This window comes from Petromyzon marinus, chromosome 34, assembly GCF_048934315.1.
Source record: "Petromyzon marinus isolate PM22_M1 ecotype Great Lakes invasive population chromosome 34, UKy_Petmar_22M1.pri1.0, whole genome shotgun sequence".
Classification (NCBI taxonomy): Eukaryota; Metazoa; Chordata; class Hyperoartia; order Petromyzontiformes; family Petromyzontidae; genus Petromyzon; species Petromyzon marinus.
Genome location: NC_133700.1, coordinates 8,198,253 through 8,218,759, shown reverse-complemented (window position 1 = coordinate 8,218,759; position 20,507 = coordinate 8,198,253). Strand labels below are relative to the sequence as shown.

Here is a 20,507-nt window from a genome sequence, read left to right as displayed (position 1 = left end):
CACTCACACACTCACCCATTCACTCACACACTCGCCCATTCACTCACACACTCACTCATTCACTCACACTCACCCATTCACTCGCCCATTCACTCACACTCACCCATTCAGTCACACACTCACCCATTCACTCACACACTCGCCCATTCACTCACACACTCACCCATTCACTCACACTCACCCATTCACTCACACACTCGCCCATTCACTCACCCATGCACTCATACTCACGCACACACTGACCCACCTAGCAACTCACCCACCCACTCACCCACACACTCACCATACTGCAGGTCATAATCACGCATATATTTACCTCCCATTCCAACCATCACCACAACCACCACCGTCTGTTTTCCCCAAATTCGTTTTATAATAATAAAATACCAGCACTTAATCAAAGGTAAAACGTGAGACGCTCGTATCTCTTACACACTTTAATATTGCTGGGGGTGTTACTGGCCGCTTACTGCTTTTGGTTCTTTGAGTACCCTATGGTAGGCCAGAGTGATTCAACATGGGCACCTATACACAAAGACAAAGATCACCCGTATAGCATTTAACAGGCTGCTAGGGCAAGTTGCTGTTCGTCAGTAGCACCAATGAAGGCCGGAACGGCAGACGGTGGGGTTGTGTGACCAACAGCACGGACGCGCGACCGCCTTTGTCTCCCGCAGTACTATTGTATGCACACCACACTGGGGTACTCGTTCAAGGCTGAGTCGCCCTAGCGAAAGTCGGGGACCGGTTCAAATATTGCAATTGTTGTTGGTCGTGAGCGGGATTCGAACTCTGATTGCCGGGTTCGTAACGCAGTGCAGCGCTAACCACTGCGCCACCGCTCCCCACAGACAAAGACCTACTGTGTGTATATATGGGTCATATATATGGGTCACCCCATTTTAGGCACCACAGATTTGATCCCACACTTCAATGGAATACATGTTGGGAATTTTGATTCATTGAGAATCTAACCCTACGAAAGTTTTGCATCGGTGATTTTATTTGTTAAATTGGTGATGAATTGATATGTAAATGAAATATTAATGTGATCGTGACGTTATAGCTAGCAGAAAGCTGTTCAGCTCGCTGCGAGTTTACTGGCGTTCTATATGTTTATGGACTTTCAACAATAAATTCGTTAATTAAACATGCACATTATAGTTTATTTCCTTATTAGAAACAGTCAACGCGTCGCAATTATTACAAAATAATTTTTATTGTCAAACGTACTGTTAATTAAAACAGTTCTACACAATAACAACGATTAAAATGGAGTACTGTATATAAACAGTATATATATAGAGAGTACATATAAACAGTCCATAACGTACTCCGTGAGAGATGTCAATTGGCATGAATGGCGACCTTCACCCAGCAGTGGACAATTCACGACCAAAAATATCCTGCATTCGCGTCTTTCAACTTCGACATAGTCCCGCCGAGATCAGCAGCGTGGTGAAGTATGGTCAAAAAGCCCCCACGTCTGTACCACGACCCCGGATGCGGCGTTGGCAGTATCCGCTCATCCAGCAGTGGATTTTTTTTTCACAGACAAAACTCAACAGATAACCCTCCCCACCCCCCCCCCCCCCCCCCGGAATTGTCCAATTATTTTAGATGTTTTACGAAGACATAAATAAAATAAGGTTGCAAAAAACTACTCGCCATTGCACACGCGCATGATGTATAGACCGCCTGTACATGACACGTGACGCAGTGTGCAAGCTTCAAGTGTGTCCACTGCTGGATGAAGCTAACTCGGTGCCTTATCGGTTATCGACCGGCAGTGGGAGAAAAAAAAAACCGGTTTAGCGATATCGCTCCGTCGCCACGGACGTGAGCCGGGTCCGCGGGAATAGAGAATTGAGGTTTGTGGAGTTCGCGACGCGGAGTGTTAACCACTGCGCCGCCACTCAACCGTACAAGCATTGTTATAAACCACACACAATGGTATTATTATAATTCTTATTATTACTGTTGTTAAAGAGAGATTGACATTTGTCATTTGAATGTCATGCAAAACTATAAATAGATTAACATTATTTTAATAAGGTTATAAGTAAGGGAATATAAAATCATGCTATCTTTTTTTTTACATACATACAGAGGCAAACATAATTGAAGACATGCACAAAGATCCCCCGTATAGTCTTAACCCGACTGTTGGGACAAGTGCTGTTAGCGAGCCCCTATGAAGGCCGGCACGGCACACGTGGGGGTGGGTGGCCCGCAACATGCCCGGCCGCCTTTGTCTCCCCAGTGACGATGTTTACAAACCGCATCAGGTACTCGTTTGAGACTCAGTCTACCTAAGGGAGGCCCAGAATCGGTTCAGATAATCGTCGCCGGTGTTGTCCGTGAGCGGGAATCAAACTCGGGTTCTTAGCGCAGCGCGCTAACCCATACACCACTGCTCCACACTACACGATAGCAACAAAGACAGACAAACATCCCTCCTACAGCCTGAACAGACTGTTGGGGGCAAGTGCTGTTAGCGAGTAGCACCTATGAAGGCCGGCACGGCACACGAGGGGGTGGATGGCCAATATCACGCCGGACCGCCTTTGTCTCCCCAGCGGCGACGTTTCACACGCGCGCACACACAAATGTAGACTCAAACACACAGCACACACGCCACACTCTCTTTAACGTGACTGGCCAACGCTTTTAATGATAAATAACCCCAACCACGCGTCTGAACGATGTCACAAAGCTCCCTTCGAAAGCTCCCTCCCCCTCGACCACCCCAACCCTCCCCAATCACCACCTTTTCAGCAGGGGGGGGGGGGGTCTGTCCCGGTAGGGAAAGACGATACGACCAGCAAGCAGCAGCAGCAGGAGATGGGTGTGTGAGTGGCTGTTTGACCATACCTCACCACGCTGGTCAACGCGGGGTTGGGTGCCAAGGTAACAGAATTACAACAATTGGTTTTGCTGCACTGCCCCCTGTCGCTCGCAACCTGTCCCCCCCCCCCCCCGAAGTCTATAGCAACCTGTTATGCATGGTCGGTGGCTGCCCATCCACGCGCTACCCAGGCTCAAGTCCTGCCGCGCTTCTGAGATGAGGGCAATACACGCTCGAAGCACCGCACAGATGAATTCAACAATCCATTGCTGAACGTGTATACGTACGTATACGCACATTTCTGAACGTGATGTATGCACGCGTAGGTGTGAGTCTATACGCGTGTGTGTGTACAATAATGTGTATATGTGTACACACACACGTAGAGAGTGGTGGCGCAGCGGTTAGCGCACTCCACTACGAACCCGGTTCACCCAAGTTCAATTCCCGCTCGCGACCAAAAACAGTGGCGAGATATTTTAACCGATCCTGGAACTCCCCCCTCCCCCACTAGGTCGACTCAGCCTCAAAACGAGTACCTGGTGCCGTGTGTAAACATCAGCACTGGGTAAAACACAAAGGCGCCCGGGCGTGGTGCTGTACCCTACCGGCCTTCATAGGTGCTACTCGCTAAACAGCACTTGACCCAACAGTCTGTTAAAGCCTATACAGGGGTGGTACCTTTGTCTTTGTATATATACACACACAGAACCCCAGCGGATAACACCTAATACCCGCAGACAAGTCTGGCATCCAAATACTATCCAGGATTCACACCGGCTTATCTTCCGTAGAACTATAACGAGGTAAGATAGAGGCGTAGTAAGCTATAGCTCATAGGCCACCTGCCTATAGGTTGACACAGCAGCCAGCAGCTGGTTATTGGGGACCTCATTGTGAGTCCCACCCCCCAGATCCCCTCCTTGTTCAGTAATCGTATGAAAGAAAAAAGCGGTACAAAAACTCCCAAACAAAAAACATTTCTCAAAGAAGCTTCGAAGAGGGGGGAGGAGGATGGGAGGGGGGGAGCTGTGTTGAGGGTAATTACGGCGGAGGAGGCATTCATCCAGCAGTGGATCGAGCAAAATTGATGTGCATGTACAGGCACAAGTGTGTGAGTGCACGCGCGTGTGCGTACACACGCGTGTATATATGTATGTATATAGGCACGTATTCTGCACACGTAGATGTGAACAAATAGACGCGTGTCCGCACGTCTCCACTATACGTGCATGCATGCGTTCGTTTACAGGCGCACAGAGACAAAGGTCCCCCCCGTACTGTTGGGGCAAGTGCCGTGAGCGGGCAGCACCTTCGGAGGCCGCAAACGGCACACCATCAGTGGCGATGTTCACACACCGCACAAGGTTACTCACTTGCGGCTGAGTCGACCTAGGGGACGCCCAGGACCGGTACAGATAATCGTCATCGGTGTTGGTGGCCGCGAGCGGGAATCGAACCCTGGTTGCCGGGTTCGTAGCACAGTGGCACGCACACACATTGTAAACACATGCGACACATACATGACTATACACATACACAAGCGTACATACACACACGCGTACATACACACACGTGCATGTATACGCCTTTGTGGTATATGTTACAGATTTGAAGGATTCACACACACACAAGCGAATTAAGAACGCAGTACACAGTTAAATGTGTTTGTATACGTTTCCGTATTGTACAATCATAATTGTTACTGACAATAAAATTCGCATTGACATTAAGAACATTGAGTACGCCGTTTGTTGTGAATCCGCGTGTGTGTGTATGTTGTGTGACGTGTGTATAATTGTGTGTGTATGTTGAGTTACGTGTGTATAATCGTGTGTGTATGTTGTGTGACGTGTGTATAATCGTGTGTGTATGTTGTGTTGCGTGTGTATAATTGTGTGTGTGTTGAGTTACGTGTGTATAATCTCGTGTGTATGTTGTGTGACGTGTGTATAATTGTGTGTATGTTGTGTGACGTGTGTATAATTGTGTGTGTGTGTTGAGTTACGTGTGTATAATCGTGTGTGTATGTTGTGTGACGTGTGTATAATCGTGTGTGTATGTTGTGTTGCGTGTGTATAATTGTGTGTGTGTTGAGTTACGTGTGTATAATCGTGTGTGTATGTTGTGTGACGTGTGTATAATTGTGTGTATGTTGTGTGACGTGTGTATAATTGTGTGTGTGTGTGTTGAGTTACGTGTGTATAATTGTGTGTGTATGTTGTGTGACTTGTGTATAATTGTGTGTATGTTGTGTGTCGTGTGTATAATTGTGTGTGTATGTTGAGTTACGTGTGTATAATCGTGTGTGTATGTTGTGTTACGTGTGTATAATCGTGTGTGTGCATGTTGAGTTACGTGTGTATAATTATGTTTGTATGTTGTGTTACGTGTGTATAATCGTGTGTGTATGTTGAGTTACGTATGTATAATTATGTGTGTATGTTGTGTTACGTGTGTATAATCGCGTGTGTGTGTATGTTGAGTTACGTGTGTATAATTGTGTGTGTATGTTGTGTTACGTATGCATAATCGTGTGTGTGTTGTGTGTGTATAATTGTGTGTGTATGTTGTGTTACGTGTGTATAATCGTGTGTGTGTTGTGTGTGTATAATTGTGTGTGTATGTTGTGTTACGTGTGTATAATCGTGTGTGTGTGTTGTGTGTGTATAATCGTATGTGTATGTTGTGTTACGTGTGTATAATCGTGTGTGTGTTGTGTGTGTATAATCGTGTGTGTATGTTGTGTTACGTGTGTATAATCGTGTGTGTGTGTTGTGTGTGTATAATCGTATGTGTATGTTGTGTTACGTGTGTATAATCGTGTGTGTGTGTTGTGTGTGTATAATCGTGTGTGTATGTTGTGTTACGTGTGTATAATCGTGTGTGTGTGTGTTGTGTGTGTATACTCGTGTATGTATGTTGTGTTACGTGTGTATAATCGTGTGTTGTGTGTGTATAATCGTATGTGTATGTTGTGTTACGTGTGTATAATCGTGTGTGTGTGTGTGTGTTGTGTGTGTATAATCGTGTGTGTATGTTGTGTTACGTGTGTATAATCGCGTGTGTGTGTTGTGTGTGTATAATTGTGTGTGTATGTTGAGTTACGTGTGTATAATCGTGTGTGTGTGTTGTGTGTGTATAATTGTATGTGTATGTTGTGTGTGTATAATCGTGTATGTGTATGTTGTGTTACGTGTGTATAATCGTGTGTGTGTGTTGTGTGTGTATAATTGTATGTGTATGTTGTGTTACGTGTGTATAATCGTGTGTGTGTGTTGTGTGTGTATAATCGTGTGTGTGTGTGTTACGTGTGTATAATCGTGTGTGTGTGTTGTGTGTGTATAATCGTGTGTGTGTGTGTATGTTGGAGCGGTGGCAGTGTGGTTAGCGGCGCCGCACCACGAACCCAACGGATCGAGTAAAATTCCCGCTCACGGCCAACACCAGTGACGATTATGTGAACGGTGTGCACACAAAAAAAAACCTGCACTGGGAAGACAAAGGCGGTCTTGAGTGGTACTGACCACACCAACCCCGCGTGTGCTGTGTCGTTTTCCGGCCTTCATCGGTGCTCCTCGTAAAACAGCACTTGCCCCAACAGTCTGTTAAAGGCTATACGGGGGATCTTTGTGTAAGGTGTATATGTCGATACATATTTTGTATGTTTCGATGTATTCACAGTATTCATGTCCAGCTCTACGTGGTTATGTTTGTGTAGGTTATCAATTGCCCTCGTGAAGTCAATTAAATCAATTTAAACCTCAATTTCTACAGGACTCCCAAATTTGAATACGATTTTTTTTTTCATTCATTGTGTCTTGATAAGAATCCGCCTAAATTATAATTGTGGCCACGTGGTGTCAAGCTCTCTTTAGCCTTTCAAGAACATCATGAGAAAATGTAAGATCGTTTCCTTGTATTAGATAGTCAAAGATAAAGATACCCAGTATAGCCTCAACATGCTGTTGGGGCAAGTGCAGTTAGCGAGCACCTATGAAGACCGGCACGGCACACGACGGGGTGGGTGGCCAACACCACGCCCGGCCACCTTTGTCTCCCTAGTTTCATTTGAGTCTGAGGCGACGTAGGGGAGGCCCAGGACAGGTTCAGATATAATCATCACAGGCGTTGGCCGTGAGCGGGATTCGCACTTGCGTGGCCGGGTTCGAAGCGCGCTAACCGCTTTAACATGCTGTTGGGGCAAGTGCTGTAAAGCGAGCCACAAATTAAGGCCTACACGGCGCACACACACACACACAAATGATATATACATGCACACAAACGCATGTGCAATATTCCTAAATATATTCCAGGAGGACTATAAAATTTGACTGGTCGACCACGGCCTGGCTATCTGGGAGGATTTCATGCAGCAGTGGATTCATTACAATACTGGTACACACATCATAATTGCCAACGTGTTTGTTTACGTCTCGTATATGGAGAGCGGTCGTGCAGCGGTTATAGCGCGATACGCTACGAACCCGGCGACCCGAGTTCAATTCCCGCTCAGGGCTACCAGCCGTGACGATTATCTGACCCGGTCGTGGGCCTTCCCAAGGTCGGCTCAGCCTCAAATGAATATTTGGTGTGATGTGTAAACATGAGAACATGCATCATCATTTCTGGCAATGATCGCCTATTCTTAACTCCCCCCCCCCTATCATTTTGATACCGGCAAAATGGTCCCATAGACATGTGCAGACATCGCCACTGGGGAGACAAAGGCGGCCGGGCGTGGTGCTGGTCACCCCACCCATCTCGTGTGTTGTGTCTGGCCACCATAGGTTGCTACTCGCAGACAGCACTTGCCCCAGCACTCTGTTGAAGGCTATATGGCGGAGGTGGACTCTTTGTCTTTGTTTGTCTTAGAATATCTAATATGGGGGGGGGGCTGGTGGAGGGGCATCCAATGTGTCACTGATGTACAAGTCCCCTAGCGATGTCAAGCGTCACCCCCACACCCCCCCCCCTTACATCTCCCCCCACACACACACACAGACCCCCCCCCCCTTACACCTCTCCCACACACACACACAGACCCCCCCCCTTACACCTCTCCCCACACGCCCACAGACCCCCCCCCCTTACACCTTTCCCCCCACACACACACACAGACCCCCCCCCACACACACACAGACCCCCCCCCCCCCACACACTTCTCGTTCGAGTCGCTCATAAAACACCGTGGCTGACAGTGGCGTGCGGTCGTAACAAAAACACTCGCCAAGCGGGCCTGTCACATTATTTAGCCATGAAAAGAGGATTTAACAAAACAATAATATATCGCCGAGGTAAATTGAGTGCCCCTTGTTTGTGTGGTGTTGTTGTTGTTGTTTGCGTGCGTGTGGTGGTGTTGTTGCGGGGAGCGGTGGTGCAGCGGTTAGCGCTGCGCTACGAACCTGGCCGAGCCGGCGGTCCGATTCCCGCTCACGGCTAACACCCGGTGACGATTATCCGAACCGGTCCTGGGCCTCCCCCTAGGTCGACTCAGCCTCAAATGAGTACAACGGGTGCCATGTGCGAGCAAAGCCACTGGGGAGACAAAGGCGGTCGGGCGTGGTGCTGGCCACCCGCACCCCCTCGTGCGCCGTGCGGGCCTTCGAAGGTGCTGCTCGCTAACAGCACTTGCCCCTACAGTCTGTTAAGGCTGCACGAGGGACCTTTGCCTTTGTTTGCGTTGCGTGTACGCGTGTTAAAAAAGGGGAGCGGTGGCGCAGTGGTTAGCGTTGCTTGCTATTGCGCTATTAACCCGGCACAGATCCGAGTTCGATTCGGTACGCGAACCCCCGGTGACGATTATCGGAACCGGTCCTAGGCCTCTAACTTAGGTCTACTCAGCCTCAATCGAGTGCCTGGTGCTAACGTGTAAATATCGCCACGAGGGAGACAAAGGCGGCCGGGCATGATTTCTCGCCCAACCACCTCGTGTGTCGTGCCGATAGCCTTCATAGGTGCTCACTAACAGCACTTGCCCCAACAGTCTGTTAAGGCTATACGGGGTATATTTGTCTTTGTGTGCGTGCAGACAAAGGCGCACACACACACACATACACACGTGTGATTGTGTATAATACGTACTGTATATAAAGACAGACGGGTTACGTTGCATGAACGGGTGTCAAATTGTGTACATACGTGTCGAGTTCTGTGTATTTGTAAAATTGTGTTTACGCGTGTGCGTGTGTGTCTTTGTCTTGCGTGTATGTATGCGCCTTTCAAGTTCCGTTGATATCAAATTACAAGTTTAGATTATTATTATCAAACACTACAATATACATCACGTGTACATCTGCCCGTGTCAAATGTTGTCTATGCGTGCCTGTGAGCGTGCGTGCGTGTGAAATGGTGTTAGGTGCGTGTGTGTCTATGTGCGTGCGGTAGTGTGTGGCGAGCGGTGGTGTAGCGGTTAGAGCGCTGAACTACGAACCCGGCCACCAGAGTTCGATTCCTGCTGACGGTCAATACCAGCGGCGATTATCTGAACCGGTCTTGGGCCTCCACTAGGTAGACTCAGCCTCAAATGAGTACCTAGTGCGATGTGTAAACATCGCCACTAGGGATACAAAGGCGGCCGGGCGTGGTGCTGGCCACCCACCCCCTCGTGTGGCGTGCCGGCCTTCATAGGTGCTCGCTAACAGCACTTGTACCAAGAATCTGTTAAAGGCTACACGGGTGGTCTTTGTCTTTTGCCAAATGATGTCCGTGACAAATCGTGTTATTTATCTAAATGTGTGTGCGTGTGTGTGTGTTTCAAAGTGTGTGCCTGCATCCGATTCAAGAGCCGAATGGCTCACAGGGCTATACCAAATAAATAAACTGAAATAAACTGAAAACTGAAATCATTCTCGCGAACAGGATTTGCCCGAACAGTCTGTTAAGGCAATACGGGGATCTCTGTATTTGTCGGTGCATTATGATAGCTCGCTCTGGACATTAATAGGCGTTCGCTAACAGCGCTTGCCATCAAGATTTTCATATTGTCGTTGGGCATTCGTACGTTTCACCTACCAGCATAATCTGTCCGTGGAAAGTGCACACACGTGCACACATTTTATAACGGTCGGTACAGTTGCGAACATTTGTAGTAAGATGGCAAATGCGATTTTAAACGCAGTGGTTATAATAATTCACAGACCTCTCTCAATTCTCCCCAAAACAAGCTGTCGGTCATTGGAGGGGACGTTTGACCATACTTCACCACGCCGGTTCAGATTTAATTCGCCACTCCACGTTCACCGTGATCGGGGAATCGAACTCGCGATAGCTGGCTTTACAAAACAAAATCGCATTGCGCTAACCACCGCTCCCTATATCGCACGTAATTTATGCCTCCAAAACATTACAAATAATGTGTCTGTATTCATACACACACACATATATGACCTTCACACAACGATAACAGAAACTTCACCGAGCCTCGAAACTGGTTTTCAAGAGGGCCCCGCTTCCAGCGGCATGTTTGGCCACAAAAAAAAATCCACCCGTGAACGCGTGGCTTTCGTGAGTTAACAAAAGAGACTCCCCTTTCCCGTTTTTATTTTGTTTTGTTTGACGGAGCAAAATTCCAGTCACGGAATTACGTGGAGCGACTATCGACGGCGGCCACATCGCGGGCGTGTCGTGCGATCACCCCCCACCCTCCCCCAGCAGCTGTGTCCGTACGGCCCCCCCCCCGCCTCCCCGTGCCGTGCGTAATTCCGTTACCGCGCGCAGGTTCCGAATCCGGTCAACGTTAGTGAATATCTGAACCGGCCCTCGATGGATGATTGGAGTCCGCTAAGACCAAGCATCGGCGTAGGACGGTCAAACAACGCCGCCCCTTCACCCCCCACCACGACTCGATGCGACGCGCGGGGGCGGTGTGTCCTCCCATCATCCAGCAGTGGATTGAACAAAAAAGGGCCGTGCGAACGTCCTCGCGGCGTTTTGCCAATGCGCCGCTCTATCAATGTTTAAGAAGCGTTCGTCTCGGATACAGGGAGAGAGAGAGAGACGGGCGTATTAACTGAATGAGTGAACGGGTGGCGTGGATTCTTGCGATGTTCTCGAAGGGCTGGGCAGAGCTGAAATTTGTCACGAATATCGCCCCGAGTCTGTCCTTTGTAATCCCATAGAACGATCTGACAACAACAACAACGACGGAGGTGTTTAGAGTGTTGGTGGGGGGGGGGGTCACTAAAGCCGAGGCACGCGGAGGTCGTCGATTTGGTTTCACTCACGGACGGGGGGGGGGGGGCAGCCTCACTGAGCCTGGAGCTCCCCAGCGCTGCTCCGAGTCTCAACACTCACGCGGGATACGAGACCCGTCAGCATCATCATCAGCAGCAGCAGTAGTGGTGGTGGTGGACCGAGTAAAATTCACCTCTTCCCGTAGAGTGTGACGCTGGAGCCGAGAAAAAGCAGGGGGGTAGCCCGTTATCCGTTATTCATCATTTATATTCCAGTACTTGCGTCGTGTGTGTCTGCACATAATGATGGGGGGGGGGGGGAGGGGAGCGGTGGTGCAGTGGTTAGCGCGCTGCGCTACGAACCCGGCGACCCGAGTTCGATTCCCGCTCACGGCCAACACCGGTGACGATTATCTGAACCGATCCTGAGCCTCGCCTAGGTCGACTCGGCCTCAAATGAGTGCCTGGTGCGGTGTGTAAACATCGCCACTGGGGAGACAAAGGCGGCCGGGCGTGGTGTTGGCCGCCCACCCTCTTTGTGTGCCGTGCCGGCCTTCATAGGGTGCTCCTCGCGAACAGCACTTGCCCCTACAGTCTGTCAAGACTACACGGGAGATCTTTGTCTTTGTGTACACAATGAGATGTCCCTACCTAGCGGGTATATTAAAGGCGTTTACGCGCACATCGGGATACAGCAGTGGCGCTCCGAACCCGGCCACCCGAGTTCAACTCTCGACCACGGCTGTCATCAGTGGCGCGTGCTATTTGCACGCAGCCCGACCGCAAGGCACCCTCCCCAGTCGTACATCACCAATGCGCGTTGCTCAGTGACCAGATTTGGTGAAGTATGGTCAGCAAAACAAACTCCCAGCATGACCGCCACGACACGGCTCTGTTATATAATATACACAAAGACCTTCATCCAGCAGTGGATTGACCAAGGCCCTGTTGTACAAGATACGGACCCAATGATTGGTTAATATTTGAACAGGCGCGCACACAATCATGGTTATTGGCGGTAATATTTTAACTTTGAGGTTAATGATTAACAACAGAACCGCATATAGTTTGCACACAGACAAAGATTCTCCGTTTAGCCTTAACAGACTTTTGGGTCAAGTGCTGTCAGCGAGCACCTTTGAAGGCCGGCACGGCACATTATGGGGTGGGTGGAAACCGCCACGCCCGGCCGCCTTTGTCTCCCCGGTTCCGATGCTGCTTCCCCTGCATGTGCTCAGCAGTATCTAAAATAGTATCAACAATCGTGCAATAACAACCCTGTAGTTTGACGTGCATCCAGCCCTGATGTCAATCCGCTCGCCTCTTATTAACCTTGGCCCAGTGGCTCTGCTGATGAGCCCAAGCAAAGGGTGAAGCCGGTGGGGAGATGTCTCGTATTTGCAAACGAAATGATGCTGCTGCTCCTGTCGTCCTTTCTACTGCTGCTGATGCTGCTGCTGATGATGATAATGATTCTCGCAGCCGATGGAATAATGTAATCGCCGTCCCTAATGCGAGTTTGACTCCCGTGTGTGGGGGGACAAATGAGTACGCGGAGGCATCTCACCACGCACACGAGGGAGACACGACTCACGTCGAATGCAAAAAAAACTAAAATTAAAAAAATATAATTAGTAAACAAACGTTAACCCCCCAAAAAATGCCCCACGACTTCCACTCGCGTGAATGTCTGTAGGCATGCTTATGCATCATGCTATGAACGCATATTATTGTTACTGTATCATAGTTGTCTTGCAGGGGTGAGATTGGTGTACATGCGTGCTATGTGTTTGCGTATTCTACGAATTTATGGCAGCAATCAGCCATCGTCAATCTACTGCTGGACGAGTGTACGAGGATTTATGTGCGGTCAAATGCGTTGTCTGCATCGTGCCCGTTGTCTTTTTGAGTCACCAATCGAACGCGCGCTTCGCTCTCTCTCCACTGGTCCCTATGATCACTGTTACGTTGCATTTATGGCTTTTATTTTGGTGATTTCGAAAACGTTTTTTTTGTTTGGTCATGTTTTTGTTTATTGCAGTACGGAGTTAGACTGATGGCCTTAATCTTAGTTGTATTGTGGTTGTTGTTGTTGTTTGACTTGCATCCCACTGGGATTTTTGCACACAGGGTTGGTGTACGGTGCTTAATTCAGGAATATTTTGATGTTTTTTTTCCTGGATTTTCTGTTTGCACAGTCACATAGTCACTTTAAGATGTTTTCTTGTTCGTGTTTTTGTTATTTTGTTTGTTGCGGTTGCACCCGATTCAAGAGCCGAATGGCTCACAGGGCTATACCAAATAACTAGAACTATGAACTATAACGTCACACTCCACGGCGAGGAGGCGAATTACTCGGTCCACCACTACTACAACTACTGACGATGCTGCTGATGATGCTGCTGCTGCTGACGGGTCTCGTGTCCCGCGTGAGTGTTGAGACTCGGAGCAGCGCTGGGGGAGCTCCAGGCTGAGTGAGGCTGTGCCCCCCCCTCCCCCGTATGTGAGTGAAAGCAAATCGGCGACCTCCGCGTGCCTCCGCTTAAGCGACCCCCAACATTCTAAACACCTCCGTTGTTGTTGTCGTTGTTGTTGTCAGATCGTTCTATAGGATTACAAAGCACAGACTCGGGGCGATAATCGTGCCGAATGTCCAGCTCTCTCTGGCCCTTCCAGGACATCGCTAGAGTCCTGCACCATTCGCTCAGTTACTTATCGCGTCTCTGTGATGACAGCACTACCGTTAGAGGAACAAAATACAGCTAACAGGGAATTATAGTCAACGTTTCGGGCAACGCTCCTTCTTGATCGCTGTACATATATATCGAGTGTATCCATAACGGTACAATTAATACAAGCACACGAGTGCCGGTCCTGGTCCTCATCACAGTCGACTCACCACCGGGGAGACAAAGGTGGCCGGGCGTGGTGCTGGCCACCCACCCCCATCGCGTGCCGTGCCGGCCTTCATAGGTGCTCGCCAACAGCACTTGCCCTGACAGCCTCTGAAGGTTATACGGGGGATCTTTGTCATTGCGCACGTAAGGGGGAGCGGTGGTGTAGTGATTAGCGCGCTGCGCTGTGGTCGCAGCGAAACGAATTCGATTCCCGATCACGGTCAATATCAGTGGCGATTATCTGAACCTATTCTGGCCCCCCCCACCCCTAGGTGGACTCAGCCTTAAATGTTGCGCGGTGTGCAAAGTCGTCCGGGGCGTGGTGCTGGCCACCCACTCCATCGCTCGCCGTGCCGGCAACCCTTCGTAACTGCTGTGCAGTCTCGTCGAGACCACACGGCGAGAGTGTCGTCTTTGTTTGCTGCAAGGAACCACCAACGCGCTCCGTAGTCCCCTTGCTCTCGGCTTTCATAGTCACACTCCACCGCGGGACCCGTGGGCGAATTGCTCGTTCCACCGCTACAACTGCTGACGATGCTGCTGATGATGATGCTGATGATGATGCTGCTGGCGGGTCTCGTATCCCGCGTGAGTGTTGAGACTCGGAGCAGCGCTGGGGGGCTCCAGGCTGAGTGAGGCTGCCCCCCCCCCCCCGTCCGTGAGTGAAACCAAATCGGCGACCTCCGCGTGCCTCCGCTTTAGCGACCCCCAACATTCTAAACACCTCCGTTGTTGTTGTTGTCGTTGTTGTTGGTGTTGTCAGATTATTTCTACAGGATTACGATGCACAGACATCGGTAGAAGTGACACAACGCTCGCTCTCGAATGGACATCGCATTTAAGTTAGATGTATTCTATAGGGGTAATTTGTGTATATATGCACACGGATAATTTGTATATTGACATATATATGCAAGACATGTATATATATAGTTACGAGTTGTCTTACCACAAGACAACCCATGTACATATATAAATACACGCATATAAAAATCCCATACGTACTATTTACGGTACAAACACGCTATATTTTTTTTGTATATAATAGTGCGAATTTTATATATAAGATGATGCAGACCAGAACACAATTAGTTCTGTTCAAAGATACATTAGTACGTCACGCGTTCACATACACCTACTTACCATTGACCAGCGTGGTGAAGTATGGTCAAATACCCCCCCCACCACCACCACCCCCTTCTACCCAGCGGTGGATTGCAAATACGACTCTGTGTGCACGCCATACATACAAAGCCAAAGACCCCCCCCCCCGTATAGCCTCAACAGACTGTTGGGGCAAGTGCTGTTAGCGAGCAGCACCTACGGAAGCCGGAACGGGCGTGGGTTGCTGGCCAGCACCACGCCCGGCCGCCTTTGTCTCCCCAACACACCCCACCAGGTAATTATTTGAGGCTGAGTCGATACACGAACACACACACATGCACACTACACTTGCAATTATTGCGATATATACAGTAGTACATTACACAGTGCAATGATTTACGATTGTCAATTACGGCGATTATTGCAGTAATCCAGAACTATAACTTTAAGTACATTTTTATTGCATTTATTTTGCAGATAAGGATAATATATCATATTTAGAGGTATTTTTGTAACGTAATATGTGAGAATGCAATGCTCATGTGTAATATCTTCATATATGCGTGATATATATTTAATAATTCGCAGATGTTTTGTAAGCGGCTGTATTTAACAATTATATACATTAATTATGTACATTGCTCACACATATATACACACTAAACACATACATATACACATTAAAACACGTACATATATACACAACCACAAAACAACATATATACACACTAAACCCATACAAAGACACAGATCCCCCGTATATCCTTAACAGTCTGTGTGCCGGCAAAGGAGGGGGTGGGTGACCAGAACCACGCCACGCCGCCTTTGTCTCCCCAGTGGCGATGTTTACACACCGTACCAGGTGCCCATTGGAGGCCGAGTCGACCTAGGCGAGGCCCAAAATCGGTTCAGATAATCGTAACCGGATATTGGAAGCCGTGAGCGGGAGTCGAACTCGGGTCGCCGGGTTCGAAGCGCAGCGCGCTAACCGCTACACCACCGCTCCCCACACTCACATACACTCTCCCTGTAACACACAAACACACACACACGCAGTACATCTAGTTCACACGTTCACCTATTCCCATTGTTGTCAACCGCAGTCGCAGCCTTCATTAATAACGGGTGTCGCGACGCGGTCTAGGACCAGACGACACCCAGACGGACAAAAAAATCAGCAACTCCCACTACTCACACACACAACAACAACAGCACTAACAACAACATTCACAACAATACTCACAACAACAATGCTCACGACGATACTCACAATAATCACGTCTACAATCCTCACAACAATACTCACAACAACAACAACACTCACATCAATAACTCACAACAACATTCACAGCAATGCTCACAACACAAATACTCACAGCAACATTCACGACAACACTCACAACGGCAACACTCACCACAGGAACATTCGCAAACAGCGATACTCCCTCCGCAACACTCGCACCGACACGCGCACATCACGGCGACGTTCGCTTACCTCGGGACCACCCTCAACAAATCGCTTCGAGGAGTGCTGAGCCGTCGCCGGGGGCCAGCTGAGCGGCTGCGCTCTAGGCGAGTCGTCAGGCGATGGTGGTGGTGGGTAGGTAGGGTAGCGAGTCGGGTGGGTGGGTGAGTAGTTTTGGTGAGCAAGAGATGGAACCGGCGACGGGAGCGAGCAGGCTGCGGGCGAGTACATCAGTTGTCGGCACCGCCAAGGGGGGCTGCTGTTGCCCGCTGTTGTCCCGCTGCTGTTGCTGTTGATGGCGATGCTGTACGGTAGAGAAACCAGGCGAGTGGGCTGGTTGGTGAGCGAGCGAGCGAGCGAGGCGGTGGAGCGGGTGAGTTGAGGAGGTGAGCTAAGCACGGTCGATAGTGGCTGCTCGAGAAGGGGGGGGGGGGTCGGTTGTAAATTGAAGTTTCGACTTTTTTTTGCGCTATCAGCAGCGACGGTCCAGCGGTAGCACGGGCAGAGGAGAAGGTGGTGGTTGCCCCCCGCAACAAAGACAAAGACCTCCCCCCCCACCTCACTCGTGTAGCCTCGACAGACTGTTGGGGCAAGTGCTGTTAGCGACGCGCGTGCGTTGGGGTTGTTGATGTTGTCGTGTTGATGTTGGGAAAAATCAACGATCGGGAATTTAATGACGGCGTAAAATCGGATGAGATCTTCGGTCCAATACCACGAGCAATATAATTGCGCGTACAGATTATAATCACGAGAGAGAGACTCTAGTTTTCTTTATAGAACGTGTTGATGAAGAATAATAATAGTATCCTCGTTATGTTGTTAACTGTCAAATTGGTCGTCTGCTTTAAATATTTTTTACCAAAACAAATATTTTTATTCCCAGCTTTGGGTATGGTCACGAACCGTCGAGTTTGCAGTCTCCTCTCAGAAAATAAATATTCTTCCAGCTGTTGCAATTTTTAGTGTCAACAATTTTTACCATTTGGTATCAATAATACTCATTTCTTTACAACGTATCAACCTTCTCTCTTTGATTGTAGTTGCCTGTTAACAACCCCTATATTGCAGCAGCATTGCAATTGTTAATTAAAATTAATGATGATAATATAAGGTGATTGTTTGCTTTACAAACTAGAGTTCTGGTCAGCCGTCGCTCTCAATCTGTCCGACGCATGTAATTTACGCATTCCTCAAAATCATTTCTTAGTGTCAATCTGCAGCTGCACCTTCTTCAGCATCATCATCGTCATCGTAAGCATCAACATCACGAGAGCCAGTTGCGTTGTATCGGATTGTACTCTTGCTGTTGTTGGTTGCTTGTTGTATGTTGTTGACACCCGTACGATGTTATCTCGCTCGTAAAATCATCCCCACCGCGCGTCTCTCTGTGTCTCTCTCTGTCTGTCTCTCTCTCTCTCTGTTTGTCTCGCTCGTATCTTCTCTTGCCAGATGTGCAAAACAGCGGCCTGAGATTTACTCACGGCCGTCGCATCGAATGGTACAAAATAAAAAAAAATCCACACTAAAAAGAAACGTCTAAAACGTTTGCTTCCGATCTTCTACGCTGAATTCCGTTGCAAGTTGCGAATAGAAAATCGCGCGATGTCGTAGCCTTAACGCGGTCGCAGTCGCACACATAACAGACGTTTGAGTCGAATTGTTATCACTGTACTTTCAATCTCGAGTCGAGCTTCTTGGTGAGAGTTGAAGAAAATAAAGAATGATTTATTCTCTCGCCCCTCTCTCTCGCTCTCTCCAGCCTCTCGCCGCCGAATATGAAAAATATTTCAAACGCAGCGCAGAAATCTGCAGGCAACAAATACGCGCTTGACAATCTTTTTCGATTCAAAACGTTCCGACCGTCGCCACCAGCTGGGCTATGAAGCTGCATTGAACACTGAAACCACCGCTGCCACCACCACCACCATCAGCATCATCATCAGCAGCAGCAGCGGCGGCAGCAGCAGCTGTAGCAGCAGCAAACAGTGTAACGCGCACACGCTCAAGACGCACGCAAGGCGGACACCACCACCCACCCACCCTCCTCCACACGGCCGCTCTCCGTTCGCTATTCACAACCCCCACCACCACCAAGCCCAACAACCACCAACCCCAGCACCTCCACTATCGCCACCACCACTACCACCGCTCTAACCCTCTCCCTAATAATTCATGCATCTAGCATCCATACCTCCCCTAACCCGGACCCTCCCCCCCTCCCTCCACCACAACCACCACCACCACCACCACCACCCGTATCCAACCTCCTTCCTCACCCTCCCTCCTCCTCTCTCTCTCTCCGCCCAGGCACCCCCCCCCTTAACCCCCCCACCGCTCCCCCCACCAACAACCGCTCAGATGCAACATCCTCACCCCCCCCCACCTAACCGCGCTGCGATCTACGCATCGCTTCGTCGGTGTAAGTCCGCGGGCTAAACAGCTCGCTCGAGACCCGCCTGGCCGTCTTCTGTTCTGCTCAGCGGTGTCCCCCGAAGCTCAGCCGCGTTCCGAGGCACGCGCAGCCGGGGACGATGGGACGGAGGGGCAGCTCCTTGCGCAGGTGCCAGGTGCATCCTCGTGTGTGCTGGGGTTTAATTCTTTAATAAATAAATAAATATTCTAATTATTATTTTTTTTAATAAAAAAAATATATATATCGTTGTTATTATTATTATTACTTGTGTCGCTTGGCAGGACGGTGGGATATGGCTGTAGCTTGGAGCCCCTCGGAGACTTCGTCTAGCAGTGGAGTGACCATGGCTGTGTTTGTATATTTGCTCATCATGATCGCGACATATCTGTATATGACGGATTTGGGGGGGGGGGGGAGAGGGAAGCTTTCATCCAGCAGTGGATTGACCACGTCTTGTGCGTATGATGATAACGACATACACATATCAAGTGCGAATATACACGTGTGTAGTTATATATCTATGTGTGTGTGTGTACGGGGGAGCGGTAGCGCGAGTGGTTAGCGCACTACGCTATACGAACCCAGAAGCTCATACGAGAGCAGTTCGCTTCCTGACGACGGCTATCATCAGTGGCGAGCGGTGTCGGAACCCGTTCTTTCATTCCCGCAGAGTTCGCCTGAGCCTTAAGCGAGTGTACCCTGGTGCGGGTTTAGTAAGTAAAAAAAAAAAATCATCCGCAGTTGGGAAGACAAAGGCGGACGGGTGTGGGGCTTAACCGACTGGTCGTGTGTCGTGTCGGCTTCCATCGGTGCCTCTCTAACAGCCCCCGTGTCCCAACAGCGTCACGCGTAGGCCACACGGGGGATCTTTGTCTGCATCCTCGTCTGCATGTGTGATGGAGATTCGTTTTTCACGTGTATTTTTATATTCATATATATTGATAGAGAGAGAGAGAGATCTACGGGTCTGAAAGGTAATATCAACAGACTGTGAATCCATCTAAATACAACGAGTAGTATTGCGTTCATTTAAGCTCTCTCTCTCGCAGCACTCTGTCGAATCACCGCTGGATAATGATGATGATCATGATGATGCTCATCTTGATGATGAACTTGATGATGATGGCCTCCTACACACCTCCTCATCGTCCGCGTTCGCCGTCGTGAGTACGCATACTTCACCCTCATGGGTTTGATGAACGGGTGGATGGATATGCACACACACCTATGTAAGTACGTATTCATTCGTACATATATGCAAGGGAGGTCCCATGACAAATATGTACGTATTAATCCAAGTGTAATTTTTTCTATTATGTATCTATATATTTAACATTAATATACAGCCCTGGAATTGTACGTACATGTATGTTGAACTTCTTTCGCACCGTACGTAGCCAATCGTGCTGAAGATACATGCATGCATCGTCATATTATTGTCAACATATTATTATTATTTGATTTTCTAGCACCAAGGTGTTGTTAGGACTAACAACTCCTTGGAAAGGAGGTACTTGATTGCAATTAAGTTAACGTTTACGTGTGCACTCATTCGTTCATTCATTCAGTGATTCATTCCCTTCAATGTCTGTGTGTGTGTATGTGT

General features: G+C 48.9%; 1 protein-coding gene and 1 long non-coding RNA gene across 6 annotated transcripts in view; one reads left to right on the top strand and one right to left on the bottom strand.

Moving 5' to 3' along the window:
• Positions 1-20,507, bottom strand: part of LOC116948663 (homeobox protein Hox-A3-like) — a 232,717-nt gene that overhangs the window by 80,431 nt on the left and 131,779 nt on the right. Inside the window, exon 1 of one of the 5 annotated variants that reach the window (XM_032965567.2) lies at positions 16,519-18,503. The exons of 3 other annotated variants lie outside the window; for them this stretch is intronic. In XM_032965567.2, the coding sequence (XP_032821458.1) occupies positions 16,519-16,719 (201 nt within the window). In that variant the 5' untranslated portion in view covers positions 16,720-18,503. Of the gene's footprint in view, positions 1-4,224; positions 7,804-16,518; positions 18,504-20,507 lie in introns of those variants that run through there. One more of the 5 variants, XM_076071688.1, reaches the window with a different exon arrangement.
• On the top strand, positions 18,834-19,514 carry LOC116948665 (uncharacterized). The gene is made up of 2 exons (XR_004403825.2): positions 18,834-19,048; positions 19,183-19,514. It is a non-coding gene; the product is annotated as an uncharacterized LOC116948665 (long non-coding RNA).